A 13,868-nucleotide genomic window follows, 5' to 3' on the forward strand; every position below is an offset into this window, starting at 1 on the left:
AAAAGACTTTAGAAAGCGAGAGGTGACTTTGAGCATGGGACTTCCCCAGCATGGGACACGGGGTCCCCACCCAGCCGGACCCAAAGCCACTTACTTACGTGACTGGGACAGACCGCAACTTTACATTAACATCCTATTTATAAGTAAGTTTATAGCAAGTTATGACCTGATTGATGAGCCGTAGACGCACATTAACAAACGTTGAGTAATAGGCTTTGTAGACGGGGAGAGTTGGCAGGAAATAATTGTGGAGTTGGTGTGATTAATCAGCCAGCCCACTGGACTCCAGTGCATACATTAACCATACATTAACCCTTTCATTCATAAATACAGCATGTGCTGGAGAGACATTATACAACATGACCTAGAAGCATATGGCTGCTGGTTTGGTGGTGGTGGTTTTTTTTAGCAGCTCCCTTTTTTCCATCAGGAAAGCATTAAACATCATCTCAGATGCTTTTGCTATTTTCTGCTCTTGATTGGTGGCTTTTTAAGCACTTTCAGTTAAAAAGAAAACCCCTCTTTCTCCGGCTGGTTTGCAATGCCCTCGCAAACAAAACCACTAAGCACCAGTGACATCAGTTGCACAGATGTTGGGCACGCAGAAAAAGAGTCTAATTTCTGCTGGTTTGGGGGTTGGACCCAGAGAAGATGGAAAAGCTTCTGACGGTGGAGCGATGTTGTCTCGAATAACGTGCAATAACGGGGCTATGGGATATAGGAGCGCGTTTAGCCGGAGTTTTTCTGCCTGATGGAGGAATTTGTGCTCTGGCTGCCCTCTGCCGGCTCTGGGACTTGGTTGAGATGGAACCCAGAAAGCACAGGCTGGCTGCAAAAAAATCCCCACCACCAAACACCCTTTGATCAACACCACCGCACATCATAAAATCCCAAGTCCGGCCCCAGAAAACGACCCTCTGCTCTCCCTTGGGGCAACAGCAGCATCTGCCAAATCGCTGCACCCTGAAATCAGCTGTGTTATTGTCCTGAGCGACCTGACTTTTGCTATGCCTATAAAACCTAAAGAGTGGCTTTTTTTTCTTATTTTTAAACTTGCATTTTATGGGTTTGGAATTCAGGGCAGATGAAAGAAACAAGGGGTTTTAAACTCGGGGTTTTATTTAACTGCGAGTAACTAAATCAGTGCCTGCTCTCTGCATCACCGCAGAGAGAAATGTTTAATTGAAACCCCAAGGAAGCTTGAGAAGAAAGAAAAAACACCCAAGGAAACCAAACCGGCCTCGGAAAAGGAGTTTAAAAAAAGAAATAAGTGAACGAAACCTCAGCTCCTCCACCACCACTGCTCTGCCAGGGCTTTTTACATTTGTAATGAGCACAGAGCTGTGCCGGGACACTACATCTGTTCTTCTCTGCTTGGCCAGCCCAGCAGGTTGGGGTCCTGGGTACATTTTGGTGATGAAAATGCTGGTCGTGCAGCTATTTGGGGATGCAGCAGGCACCCCGGGACCAGCTGCAGGGTGCATCCTGGTGGGTGCACCCCCTTTTTGGTGGCTGGTGCTGGAAGATGGAGGCTGAGCCACGGGGTTTTAGCAGGACGACTCATTTCGCCGGCGGACGTGGCAGGACTTGCAGAGGAGGTGGTCGTCCAGGGGGTAGCACCCATTCTCTGTCGGCTCTGGTGACAAGGGCGTCCCGCAGCTCTGGGGGCGAGAGGGGAAAGGGAAGCCACGTTTTAGGGGTCTCCATGCTGCATTTGCATGTGACACACTGTGCCATCGTATCCCACCTTTCCTGCAAAATCCACCAGCATTTGGAAAAAAGCAGCAAACTACATCAAAAGCATGAAAAGCTGAAGCTCTCCTGGCCAAACACATTGTCCTTTTAACCTGATTTATCTGGTTTTCCCCCTCCCTGTCACTTGCAAGATAAACTGCTGGCTAAAAAATAACCCTGGACACTGTGAGCCCCGTGGCCATGCTTTGCAAAGGCTCGGAGCCAAACACCTCAGCTTTTGGGGGCCCATCAGGACTGTACCTCGCAGCGGTAGCAGCTCTCATGGAAACTGCGTCCCAGGCACTCGATCTTGTAGGTGTCCTTGTCCTCGCGGGGGACAATGGGGTGCTCACAGGCGCTGCAAACTGCAGCATATTTCCTGGTGGGAGCAAACAGGAGCGGCATGAGCCCTGTGGGGTGACGAGGATGAGCTGAGCCCCCCCAACATGGGGGATGCTCCCCCGTTTCCATGCTCACCGACCTGTAAAAGTCGGCCACGCAGTACACCTCGTCCCGCTCGTCCACGGCGAAGCTCTCGGCGCCGATGGCCCGGCCGCAGGCGGTGCAGGAGAAGCAGCCAGGGTGGTAGCCCTTGCCCAGGGCACGGACAATGCGCTCCGCAATCAGACCCCGGCACTTGGCACATTTCTCCAGCGTGGCCTGAAGTTTTGGGGGGGACACACCATGAGATGCCAGCTCCCACTCCAAGAAACTGCATCTGCCACTCCTCTGAGGGCGCTGGTTGTCCCCGAGGAAGGATGGGTACCTGGTAGCAGGCATCGCACGTGGGCCGCCCGTCTCTTTGGTAGTAGCGCTGGCCGGCCAGGAGCCGGTGGCATGTCCGGCAGGTGAAGCAATCAGCGTGGTACTGCTTCCGCATCGCCTCCACCGTTGGCTCCCGGGGTCCCACCACTTTGTGGCAGAAGGCACAGATGTCTGCGGGAAGAAGGGAGAGGGGTTGGGTGCCGTGTGCCTCAGTTTCCCGAACTGGGAACAAGCCCACACTGCGCAGCTGGGTCCCCCCCTTACCTCTGGAGCTGTCCCTCTCCGGGTACCCATTCGCATCCTGCCACTGTGGCTTGCCCGCTTGCTCCCGGCAAAATTTGGGCAGCCTCAATTCAGCGGGGAGGGCAGAAGGAGCCTGGTAAGCAGGGAAAGCAAAGGCATGCTACATTTATGCTCTTGCAGGTGGGGAAACTGAGGCACTGGGGCAATTGCACCCCATCGTCCTCACCTGGAGGGTGGCAGGTGTTGCAAGGTCCAATTGCTGCAGCGCCGGACCCAGTGCCTCTGCGGACAAGGGCTGGGGCGCTTCGGAGAGGACGAGGACCGGCGGGGATGAAGGCACGGGGGCCGCTGGGCGGATTTCTGCAGTGAAAGCCAGACATGGCAGGTTTAGGGGAGCAATAACATCCAATAACGCCCTGTCACAATAATGCCCCAACAGCTTTGCAGCGGTGCTTGCTGACGTGCCCCAAAAGCAAACGCTGTCCCAGCCAGAGTGGACAAACAGCACTGATAAGCGCCCGGCGATGGAGAGCAAACACAGCCCTTCCCCAGCAGCCGGATCCATCCCGGGATGGGTGCAGGGATTTGGGGAATAGCCCCCCGCCCCAAAAAAAAACCCCATATCTCCCTGCCTGCATACACATCCTTTAGGAAAGCATCTCCGCAGCATCCTCAGCACCATCATCATCCTCCCAACACCACCTGCAGCCCCCTGCGGACGCCCCTCACCTCCGTTGGGCAATGTGGAGGGCTGCAGCGGTGCGGTCTGGGGGTGAGGTGTGCCTGGGACCTCGGCACTGTCCGGCTGCGACTCTCTTTGGGTTTTCTCCTTGGTGACCACCTCCCTCCGCGGTGGCACCAGGGTGATGAAGACTGATGAAGCGATCCTCTTCTCCGCTTTCCCTGGCAGCATCGCTGAAGCCATAGAGGGGCCAGACCTGGGTTCGATTTTAGGGAAAATAAGATAAAAGAGAGCAAAACCCACGGGCGCACCGGCAGCTCCCGCAGCCACACTGCCCTTCGGCCTCAACCCGCCTCCCTCCTCACCCTCCCGGAAAGGGAGAAGGAACGAGCGTGCCCGTCCCACGTCACGGCAATAAATGGTCTCATGCCTGGGACGACACATGGTAAAGGGTCCCAGCAAAGCAGCAGCCAAAATCTCCCATTTTCATGCCTCTGTGGCCAAACTCCACCCTTCTGTAAGCATCATAACCCCCTTTATTTCCTCTTATTGCCCCCACCTGGGATTAAACTTCCTGCAGGCAGCAGGAAAAACCCACCTTTCCCCTTAAAAATGGGGTTGCAACGAATCTGCTTTTGCAAATCCTTTTTTTGGAGTGTTTCTAGGCCCCTTAGCTCCCCATCGCCCCGCTAATCACTTCCAGCTCAAGGCATCCCCCCTTTATTTTTGCAGATGGGGAAACCAAGGCACAATGTTACAAATCACCACATCCCCGTCACCGAAACGGCCCCCGAGCATCGCCTGGCGGTGCAGGCAGGATGCGCCTGACCCTGATAAACCCCGCTTGGGAAGGAAAAGACTGTTTATTCAGCTTCCCAACGGGAAAAGCAGCCGGGGCGAAGCTTCCCCTTCCCAAACGGGATGGTTTGGAGGAGGGGGGAACCCCGAGGCTTTAGCCGGGGTGCCGCGCCAGTGAAGCAGGATTCATCCTCGAGATTAATCGGCGGCCTGAAAAATACCTGTGTGACGAGTTGCCCGGTCTCATGCCCTGGTGCGGGGTGGCTCTGCTCCCCCAAAAATCCCGCTCAAAGACGTCAGTGCATCCTTTCAGGGGCAGCCGGTCCCCCCGTGGTGGGGGAAAAGCTTCAGGATGTGCATGCTGGTGATTTCAGCCTCTGACTCAAGCAGGGGAAGGGATTAAATAGGAAAAAACCCTGAGCGGATTCGCTCCCTTCTTCCCTCCCTCCCCGCCGGCAAAACCCCAAACGGGCTCCAGCGCTGCCAGCCTTTGCCCAGCTGCTCAAATCCTCGCCCGCGGGAGCTGCTGGTTTTCCTCCTCCCCGGCTGAGCTGCAGAAAATAGGTGGTGGTAGGGGGGAGTAATAATCATAAAAAAACAACCCGAAAAAGAAAAAAAAAAAAAATCTCCAGGGCTAATAGGAACCATGTGCTCATCGCATTCCTCTTTGTGCCGGGGCTGACGGGATCCCAGCGGCCCCGTCGCGGCACCCCCCGGTTCTCCCCCCCAAGCCGGGGGCCATTCAGGTGGTTAAGGCTTGAGGGGTGCATTAATGGGGTTCGCCCCCCCTCCCTTTTTTTGGGGGGGTGTCTGTCCATCCCCCACGTAGCTCCATCCTGGTTTGGGATGGCCGAGGCCACGTTGGGAAGGGCCCCCCTGGTTTCCCACAAGCATCGCCCCAAAATCTCCTGGGGTGGGAGCCCAGGTAGGACCAACGGGGATAGGGCCACTTATGGGGCACCCCCACATACCCCCCAAAATTGGAATGGGGCATTGCCCTCCTACAACTGTCCCCCAACTCTGTTCCCTGCGCTGGGGACCTCTTGGAGAGCGCTTTGAGGATGCCCGAGGGAGAAGGGACGGGGTGGGGGGACACAGCCCTTGGAGTCCCCTTGTCCCTTCCCCGAGTCTCCCTGCTGTCCCCTTGTCCCTTACCTGGGGGGTGGCCTCGCAGCCCCCCCGCAATCCCCTATCACCCACCGGCTAGCCCCGCAGACCACCGTCCCCTACCTGGGGATGCCCTGTCCCCTATGTGGCCGGTGGCCCCACCGTGTCCCCCCCCCCCCAACCTGGGAGCCCCCCATCCCCTACCTGGGGCTGTCCCCAATCCCCTACGTGGGGATGTCCCCCACCCCATACCTGGGGGTGGCTCTTGGTCCCCTTGTCCCATCCCAGGACGGCTCTGCGGTCCTTATCCCATTACCTGGGGTGGCCCCTGTCCCCTACCTGGGGTGGGGGGGGGGGGGGTCCTACCTTGAAGGATGTAGGTCCCCTACCGGGCGGGGGGTCGCCTGCCCGGGGTGTGGGGGGGGCCCTGCAACCCCGCTTTGCCCCTCGAGGGGTGTCCCCGTCCCCGTCCCCTACCTGGGCAGCCGGTGCGGGTCCCTCCGTGCGCTCCACGGGCGCGCCCTGCCCGGCGCGGCGGGGGCAGCGGGGAGGCAGAGCCACCCGGCATCACCGCCCCTTCCTCCCTCCTCCTCCTCCTCCTCCCTTCCTCCTCCCCCCTCCCTGCCCCACGGCCTGGGGGGGGGGGGGGGGCACATGTCCTTAGGGTGCCCCACGCACCCCTCCTAGGATGCCCGGTATGTTCTTAGGGTGCCCTATGCAGCCTGGGGTGCCCCGTGGGCCCCTCTGACTGCCCCACGCACCCCAGGGTGCTCCGTGGGACCTCAGGGTGCCCCATACGGCCTCAGGGAGCCCCCTGAACCCTCTGGCTGCCACATGCGTCCCGGAGTGACCCATGGCCCCTCGGGTCCCCCTATGTGCCCCGGGATGACCCGTGCTCTCATGCCCCCCAGGTTATCCCATGGACCCCTGTGATTGCCCCAGGCACCCTCTGGGTGCCCCATGTCCCCAGGGTTCCCCATACAGCCCTGGATGGCCCCCAGCATCCCCAGGGTGCCCCATGTACCACCCCATACACCCCCAGAATGCCTATGTGCCCCTATACAGCCCCAGGTGACCCCCTGAGCCCCCATACACACCCAGGATGCCCCAGGTACCCCTATTAAAGCCCCAGGTGGACCCCTGTGTCCCCGTACACCCCCACTGCCTCCACATACCCCCTATCCTCCCATGTGCCCCCATACAGCCCCAGGATGCCCCATACTGCCCCAGCCCCTCTCCTGCTCCCCCCCCCCCCCCTCCAGGGGCTGTAGGTTCTTGCTCAGGCAAGCAGCCACCTCCGGGGCCTCCCTCCCTCCCCAAATTGCACCCCACCTGCGCAGGGCCTGTTGTCCCATGGCATGGCACAGCCAGTTGCAGCCAGGTGGGGAAACTGAGGCACAGAGGCACCTCTCAGCCAGATGGTCACCCCCTCCCTGCCTCAGTTTCCCTTCCTGGGGAGGAACTGCACCACCCACCTCCTCCAGAAAGCTGCACTGCAGCCATCTCCAAATCCCTCTCCAGCACAACAGGACCCCAGCCCGCTCTGCCCATGGATTTTGCTGAAAAAAACCTTTATTTTCTGAGGCTTATAAGTCCCCAGAGGCCCCTGTGCTGTGACAGTGTAGCCCCACAGCCACTGAGGACAGGGACATCTGCCAGCATCCCACGTCCTCGGTGGGACCAGAGAGCAAACCCCTACCACTGCCGCAGCATCGCGGGGTCCCCCCAAGAGCCAGGGGCCGTGTGAATGTCCCCCCAACCTCCCCCACCCTGTGGGATGGGGTCGAGCATCTTCTGGGAGCCCTTTTTCCTTTGTCCCCATGGGGGATCGGTGATGGGGGGAATTTGGGGGGTGCCCGCGTTTCGGGGAGCCAAGTGAAGCCACCCTGAGTTTCTGATGCCTGGTTACACCCCGCAGCTTATCAGGACGTCTCCTCTGATCTCGATCCCAACCGCCTATCCAGCCGAGACTGCTGGCCGAAATCCTACAGGAGATGGAAGAAGAGAAGCAGAAAGGCCCCTCACTGTGGCCTCGGGACTGCTGCCAGCTCCTCACCCCGACGTCCTGGCGGGGAGGTGACCCCATCTCACCTGCCGCCAGCACGCCTCCAGCATGACGCCGGCACGGAGCAGGCACCAGAGCTCTCCCAGCAGCGAGACGAGGACATGGAGGACATCAGTCCAACGGCCGACCGTAAGGAGGAGGATGAAGAGGCCGCCCATTCGTACCAGCACCGTCTGGTAAACCGGCCGCCTGCCAGTGCTCTGCCGCGTCTCCTCTGCAAGGACGTGGTGTTGGGGTGGCCACCGTGGGGGGGACCCTGTCCCCTCCCCAGCCCAACAACTGGGGGACACCATGGATTTCAGGGATGCTATGGGGTGGCTTCGCATATAGCCCCAGGTGACCCTATACAGCCCCAGGTGACCCTATACAGCCCCAGGTGACCCTATACAGCCCCAGGTGACCCTATACAGCCCCAGGTGACCCTATACAGCCCCAGCATGTCCCCTGTGCCCCCATACAGCCCCATATACCCCTAGAATGCCCCATATAGCCCCTCTACAGCCTCAGCTGGCCTCTTATCCTCCCATGCAGCCCCAGGATGCTCCATACCAGGGCATAACCCCCCCCCCCCGAAAAAAAAAACTCCACAACATAATTGGGGGTTCGGTCCCCTTCTCACCTTGCATGGAGATGACCAGCAGTGTGTAGCAGATGGTGAGCGGCATCCAGAAGCGGACGGCCTCTGCCGTGGAGAGGAAATCCCGGTTGATGAGCACCACGGCGGCCAAATCGGCCACGGCAAAGGTGATGGCCAAAGCATTCCAGAGCAGCCGGGGGATGCCATGACCGGCGGCGAGAAGGAGGATGCAGATGCCGCAGTAACGTGCTCGGCTGTGCAGCTCATAGAGGGTGCAGACGTGACGAGCCAGGCGCCGGGTGTAGGCGGCCAGCAGCCCCGCCAGCCCCGCCGCCAGCACCAGGTTGCAGGTCCTGTGGGGAGCCCCTTCCAGCAAGAAGCTGAGACCGCAGGACACCCCGCAGCCCAGCGAGTACTGGCACAGCAGGTAGAGCTGGCTGCTGTGGGTGCCCTGCGAGAGCGGGGCAGCACCGTCAGCTGCTGTGGAGGTTGCAAGGGGATGCATGGCTGCAAAGCGATGCATGGCTTCCCTGTGCTGCAGCCTCCCCGTAACCCCCATGGGTGTTGCAAGCAGCGAGGGGATGCACGGCTGCAAAGCAATGCGTGGCTTCCTCCATGCTGCACCTCCACAGGTGTCGCAAACAGCAAGGGGCTGCACAGTTGCAAAGGCAGGCATGCATGCAAAGCAACGCATTATTTTCTCCATGCCAGCCATACTCATCCTCCCCACAGAGGTTGCAAAGCAGCAGGGGGACGCGTAGGCTCCTCCATGCCGTGGCTCTCGTTTGCCCCATGGGTGCTGTAAGCAGCAAGGGGATGGATTATTTTGGGCATGCTGTAGCCCTTATCCTCCCTGCAGGTGTTGCAAAGCTGCAAGGGGATGCACAGTTGCAAAGCCATGCATGGCCTTTTCCATGCTGCAGCCCTCCATAACCCTGCAGGTGTTGCATGCAGCAAGGGGATGCACGGTTGTGAAGTCATGCATGGTTGCCTCCATGCCACAGCCCCTATCCTCCCCATGGGTGATGCAAGCAGCAAGGGGCTGCACAGTTGCAAAGGCATGCATGCATGCAAAGCAATGCATGGTTTTCTCCATGCCAGCCATCCTCATCCTCCATGCAGAGGTTGCAAAGCAGCAGGGGGATGCGTAGGCTCCTCCATGCCAGGGCTCCCATGTGCCCCATGAGTGCTGCAAGTGGCAGGAGGATGCATTATTTCAGGCATGCCACAGCCCTCATCCTCCCTGCAGAGTTTGCAAAGCCATGCATGGTCTTCTTCACGCCATCTTCCCTGTCCTCCCCACGGGTGTTGCAAAGCAGCGAGGGGATGTGTGCCTGCAAAGTGATGCATGCTCTCCTCCATGCCGCAGCCCCAATGGCTGTTGCAAATCTGCAAGAGATGCTCAGCTGCAAAGCAATCCCCTTGCAAATCTGCAAGGGATGCACAGTTTCAGGGCTCCCTCCACAGCACCGCTCTGCCGTGCCTCAGTTTCCCCATCTCATCTCACCTTGCCGAGGGAGAGGACGGTGGAGACGGCGCGCAGGGAGAACTCCAGCACCACCAGCGCAGCCACGCGGGAGCCCACCAGCGCCAGCACGCCTGTCAGCATCACCACGTGCAGCGACTCCAGCACCCACCGCTGCGTCCGGATCGCCTCCTTCTCCGCCTGCCTCTCTGGGTCACTGGGGACAGCGGGGGGGACACGCTGAGCCGGACGGGATGTCCCCTTCCTCCTCCGCCACCTCAAAATGGGGTGGCAGCCTCGGAGACCTCCCCTGTGCTTTGCAGCAGGGAGAAGAGGGTGCAGCCCCTGCCCTGTACACCCATGGGTGCTGAGAGCTGCCCCTCCGCCCAGACAGTGGATCCCAAAAGCAGCTCCCCAAAACAAATCCCCCAGGGGAGAAGCAGGGCCGGCGCTTACTTCAGGCACTGGATGTAGAGATAAACTTTCAGGAGGCTGCAGAGCACCGAGACGGCGCAGGCACCCACCAACCCTGCAGGGAAAAGGCAGCAGCGGGTCACCAGTGTCCCCCAGGCTGTCCCCAAGCCGTCCCCATGCCATCCCCAAGGGCTCTCACCTTGCAGGAGTGCATCCAGCAGTGCCCAGCCCCATGCCAGCCCAGGCAATGCCGGCAGCCAGGACCCCAGAGAAAACATTTTTGGTAGAGAGAAGCCACGGCATAGCCAGGCCCCAGCTCCAAAGTCCATGGGGTGGAGGCTGGGAGCGGCCCCCCCGGCTAGTAAATCATTGCCGGGGCAAGCAGGGGCAGGTGGAGCCCTGGCCGGAGGAGCTGAGCTCCAGCTGCCCCATGGAGAGGAAAATTAGGGTGGGGAGAGGGATGCGGTGATGGGATTCACATGGTGGGGCTTGGGGACCACCAGCATCTTTAATCTCCCCCCACCCTGGCACTGCCATTATCCTCTCCAGCCTGATGCATCACAGCTTTTCAGGTCCTGGCTTTGCAGGGCACGAAGCTCCCCCCATTTATACCACCCCAAAGACCCTGAAACGACACCAAAAATAGAAAAACCCCTTTATTAGTGTCCACAGTGGGGCTGGGAGCCTGTCCTATGGCCCCGGGGGCTGCTGGTGCTGCACCATCTTCCTGAGTTCATCCCAAAAGAAGAGGCTGAGGACGGTGTGGGGGCCGAGGCGGAGGTAGACGGCGCCGATGCCCTTGTACAAGCCCAGCAGCCCCTCTTTGCTGGAGATTTGCAGGATGCAATCCAAAAAACCCCTGTAGAGCTTGCCCTGGGGAGAGAGGAGCAGGCTGCGCACCCCTGCCGGATGAAATCCCGGGAAAAGCCGTGTCCCCCAGCTCCCCGTCTTTTGCCAAATGGCCTTACCGTGCCGTCGGCGTCCACTGGCTGGTTGTAGAGACGGGTGCTGACCACGTCGAAGGGCGTCATCGTCACCGCCACGGCCACACCGCTCACCATGCCCCCCGCCAGCACCGCAGCCCAGCTGCCCTCCCTGAACCACTGCGGGAAACGCTGGTCATCAGCTCTTACCCCCCCCCCCAAAAAAAAAAAAAGGGGAGCGAGAGGGGCTGACGGAAACCGGATCCGGCACACGTTCCTCCTCACCTGGCGCTCGCAGACCCAGTCCTTGGCGGAGGTGAAGGTGGCGAGCTGCGCAGCCGAGCCCACGGCCACGCGGGGCACGGCGCCCGTCACCCCCCGCCACAGCCCCGCCACCCCGTGCTGCTTGTAGATGCTCTTGAAAGCGCCGGAGATGCTCTGGGGGAAAAGAGGAAATTTGGGAAAGAACGGCAATGGTGCATCCCACCCCGGCAAAATTTCCAACCCCGTTGCTCGTGGGTGGCACGAAGCCACCGTGGCTCTGGCTAGGTGACACGGGTCCTGAGGGGTGTCAGAATTCAGTGGCACATCTCCGTGTCCCTGTCACCCCCTCCCCGTCCTTGCGCCGTTATTTATAGCATCTATACGGGGCCGAGCTGCCAAACAGCAGCTTTAAATACCCGGTGGCCAAAATAGCATCGTCCCCGCTGGGTCCCGGCGCCTGCGCGGCCAAGGTGCCACCAAATTGTGTCATCCTGTCCACCCCCCCCGCCCTGTCCCCCCTCACCTCGTGGTTGTGCTGGTGGCCCACGGCCACAGCTGCCAGCGTCTGGGCTTGGAGGTGGGTCTTGACCTGGGGGGGAGACAACGCCAGGTGACGAAACCCCCTCAAGCCCCTCCCTGGGACGGGCTGTGGTTCCCCCCCATCTCTTCTTAGCAGCTTTTGGGGGTGTTTTGAGCCTCTCCGGCAGATGTGGGGTGCCCAGATGTGTTGCCAAACGGTGCTTTCAGACTTTGAACCCTATTTTTTTCTCCCCCCCCCCCCACGTGCCCTGGGGCAAAGGGCCCCCCCAAACACCCGCTGCAGCCCCACACTTTGAGCTCTGAACTCCCCAAACCAGGAGACACCCCCCCAAAAAGGGGGGAAAACCACCCCAATTTCCATACATGGGGCTTTTCTGCTCAGGTTTCCGGGGGGGGGGGGACGGGGGAGAAGGGGGTGCTGGTTGGCAAAGAGCATGCACAAAGCAGCCCCCCATTTTTGGAGGTGAAGCAAAGCAAAGCAGGGGGAGAAGGGATGCACCGAGCCAGCGTTTATAGGATGCAGCCAAAGCTTCTGGAAGGGGGGGGTGTCCCCCACGATGCCCCCTCCCCACCTCACCCCCCCCCCCCCCGCGCCCCGATGCGAGGGCTTCTGGGGCAGAGCGGCACTCACCAGGTACGCGGGGCTGCCCACGAAAGCTCCCACCGCCCCGGCCACGGCCCCGGCAGCCACCGTACCACCGGGATACCCGGTCCAGCCGGCGTCCTCGGCGTGGGAATAGCAATAAAACCGAACGCCGTTCATCAACCCCTGATAAAGGAGGCCGGCGGCCAGACCCTTCTGCAGCCCCCGTAGCCCATCGGCCCGGCACACGGCCCCCACCGCTCGCAGCACCCCTCGGTAGGGTCGGGGGTAGGTACCGGGGGGCTGCAATTCGCCCTGCAGCTGTAGCCGCGTCTTGACCACCTCCAACGGGTTGGTGAGGACGCAGGCCAAGCAACCGGCCGTCGCTCCCAGCACCAAATCGATAGCCGGCGGTACCCCTCCGGCTGGGGAACCTCGTGCGACGCGGGCTCTGCTTTGGGGGGGATAAGGGAATTCATGCAGGGAGGTGGAGGGGGGCCCGGGGAAGGGTGCGAGGGCCCCGGTACCGGCCGCCATGCGGCACCTGCTTGCAGGGATGGCCCCAGGCTCCACCTTCCCCCCCCCGCCCCCCCACACTGCAGGGAAAAATAGCGGGGGGGGGGGGGGAGAGCGAACACCGCCTCCTGCAAACTACCCCCCCCTCCCCCCAAATCCAAAGCCACCCACAAATTTGGGGAAGGGATATGGGGCAAAGGTCAGGCCTGGGGGTGCGTTCCCCCCCACCCCAGCACCGACGCACGCCTGGCAGCCAAATCCCGGCCGGGCGTCCTTGTCTCACGTGACTTGGTGGTGCCCCGGCGCAAATAGGGAAAAAAAAGGGCTGTTTCTGGGAAAAAAAAAAAAAAAAAAAAAAAGGCATGATAAAAGGGAAATAAAAGCTGAGGAAGGGCGGTTTTGGGGGGCACACACAGCCATGAGCCCCCCCCTCTGCAGACAGCTGGACAAACCCCAGGGAGGGGCGGAGGTATAAGGACTGGTCAACTCGTTGTACTTTTGACTGCGGTTTGGGGGGTTATGGGGAGTGTGTCACCCTCCTCTCCCAGTGCCAGCCCCTCGCTGGGGTTACCAAAATGTTTTGAAATTGGAGTTTCCCAGGCCAAAAAGCTGCGGGGGAGAGGGTGGGGGGTCTCACTGTCCACCTCCCCCATGGATTCCTACTTTTAGGGTTGCACAGTGACCCCTCGGGTCCCAGGTTTACATCACGGCATAGCCATGGCCAAGCCACTTCAGTGATTACTGGTGGGGGGGAACCCCCAAAGTCCCAAACTCCCCCCCCCCCCATGGCTGCCCCATCCCCAATATCCCCCCCAAATCACCCCCCTTTGATCCCCAAAGGCAAGGGAGGGTTAATGGGGAAGGTGGGTGACACTGGAGGTTAGCCCTGCGGTTGTTTATTCCTTGTCTAGACTGGGAATATCTCCAGGATCCAGGGATAAACAGGGCCAGAGCGTCGGGACAGATAATTCAGATAATTCACAGTTGAAGCCATGAACGTGCCCCGCTGCAGGGTTAATGCCGCTGGGGTTCAGCGAGGAGCCAGGGTGCACGTCCTCCCCTTCTCTCCTCCCTCTTCTCTCCAGCCTAGGTATCTCCTTCTCTCTGCCCTACAGCGGAGCTGCGGGCTCCAACATCACGGAGGGGGAGGAAGAACAGCAGGCCCCAGCACGGGAATTTGTTGTAGGGCCAA

At 60.2% G+C, this 13,868-nt stretch overlaps 3 protein-coding genes across 12 annotated transcripts; all 3 read right to left on the minus strand.

The window, feature by feature from the left end:
* Positions 1-1,037: 1,037 nt before the first annotated feature.
* On the minus strand, positions 1,038-5,859 carry FBLIM1 (filamin binding LIM protein 1). Of its 5 annotated transcripts, none has more exons than XM_075027685.1 (8): positions 5,807-5,857; positions 4,444-4,599; positions 3,472-3,680; positions 2,969-3,102; positions 2,764-2,875; positions 2,501-2,670; positions 1,996-2,394; positions 1,038-1,661 (listed from the first exon to the last, which is right to left on the minus strand). In XM_075027685.1, the coding sequence occupies exons 2-8, from the start codon at positions 4,467-4,469 to the stop codon at positions 1,548-1,550; spliced, it is 1,164 nt and encodes a 387-aa protein (XP_074883786.1). In that variant the 5' UTR covers positions 4,470-4,599; positions 5,807-5,857; the 3' UTR covers positions 1,038-1,547. The 5 variants fall into 5 exon arrangements, with proteins under 5 accessions (XP_074883786.1, XP_074883787.1, XP_074883784.1 ...); XM_075027686.1 differs by lacking the exon at positions 5,807-5,857 and having other exon boundaries at positions 1,996-2,113; positions 2,216-2,394; positions 4,444-5,443; XM_075027683.1 differs by having other exon boundaries at positions 3,472-4,773; positions 5,807-5,859.
* A 1,061-nt stretch (positions 5,860-6,920) lies between these two features.
* Positions 6,921-10,266, minus strand: TMEM82 (transmembrane protein 82). 2 transcript variants are annotated; one of them, XM_075027689.1, is made up of 6 exons: positions 10,050-10,266; positions 9,893-9,965; positions 9,479-9,653; positions 8,014-8,422; positions 7,421-7,608; positions 6,921-7,314 (listed from the first exon to the last, which is right to left on the minus strand). In XM_075027689.1, the coding sequence occupies exons 1-6, from the start codon at positions 10,177-10,179 to the stop codon at positions 7,252-7,254; spliced, it is 1,038 nt and encodes a 345-aa protein (XP_074883790.1). In that variant the 5' UTR covers positions 10,180-10,266; the 3' UTR covers positions 6,921-7,251. The 2 variants fall into 2 exon arrangements, with proteins under 2 accessions (XP_074883790.1, XP_074883789.1); XM_075027688.1 differs by having other exon boundaries at positions 9,893-10,186.
* Positions 10,267-10,357: 91 nt separating this feature from the next.
* SLC25A34 (solute carrier family 25 member 34) lies at positions 10,358-13,133 on the minus strand. Of its 5 annotated transcripts, none has more exons than XM_075027694.1 (5): positions 12,457-13,133; positions 11,561-11,626; positions 11,059-11,211; positions 10,819-10,953; positions 10,358-10,742 (listed from the first exon to the last, which is right to left on the minus strand). In XM_075027694.1, exons 1-5 carry the CDS (start codon positions 12,695-12,697, stop codon positions 10,510-10,512), a joined length of 828 nt encoding a protein of 275 aa, XP_074883795.1. In that variant the 5' UTR covers positions 12,698-13,133; the 3' UTR covers positions 10,358-10,509. The 5 variants fall into 5 exon arrangements, with proteins under 5 accessions (XP_074883795.1, XP_074883791.1, XP_074883792.1 ...); XM_075027690.1 differs by having other exon boundaries at positions 10,819-10,945; positions 12,209-13,133; XM_075027691.1 differs by having other exon boundaries at positions 10,418-10,723; positions 12,209-13,126.
* Between the last annotated feature and the right edge of the window lie 735 nt (positions 13,134-13,868).

This window comes from Buteo buteo, chromosome 5, assembly GCF_964188355.1.
Source record: "Buteo buteo chromosome 5, bButBut1.hap1.1, whole genome shotgun sequence".
NCBI lineage: Eukaryota > Metazoa > Chordata > Aves > Accipitriformes > Accipitridae > Buteo > Buteo buteo.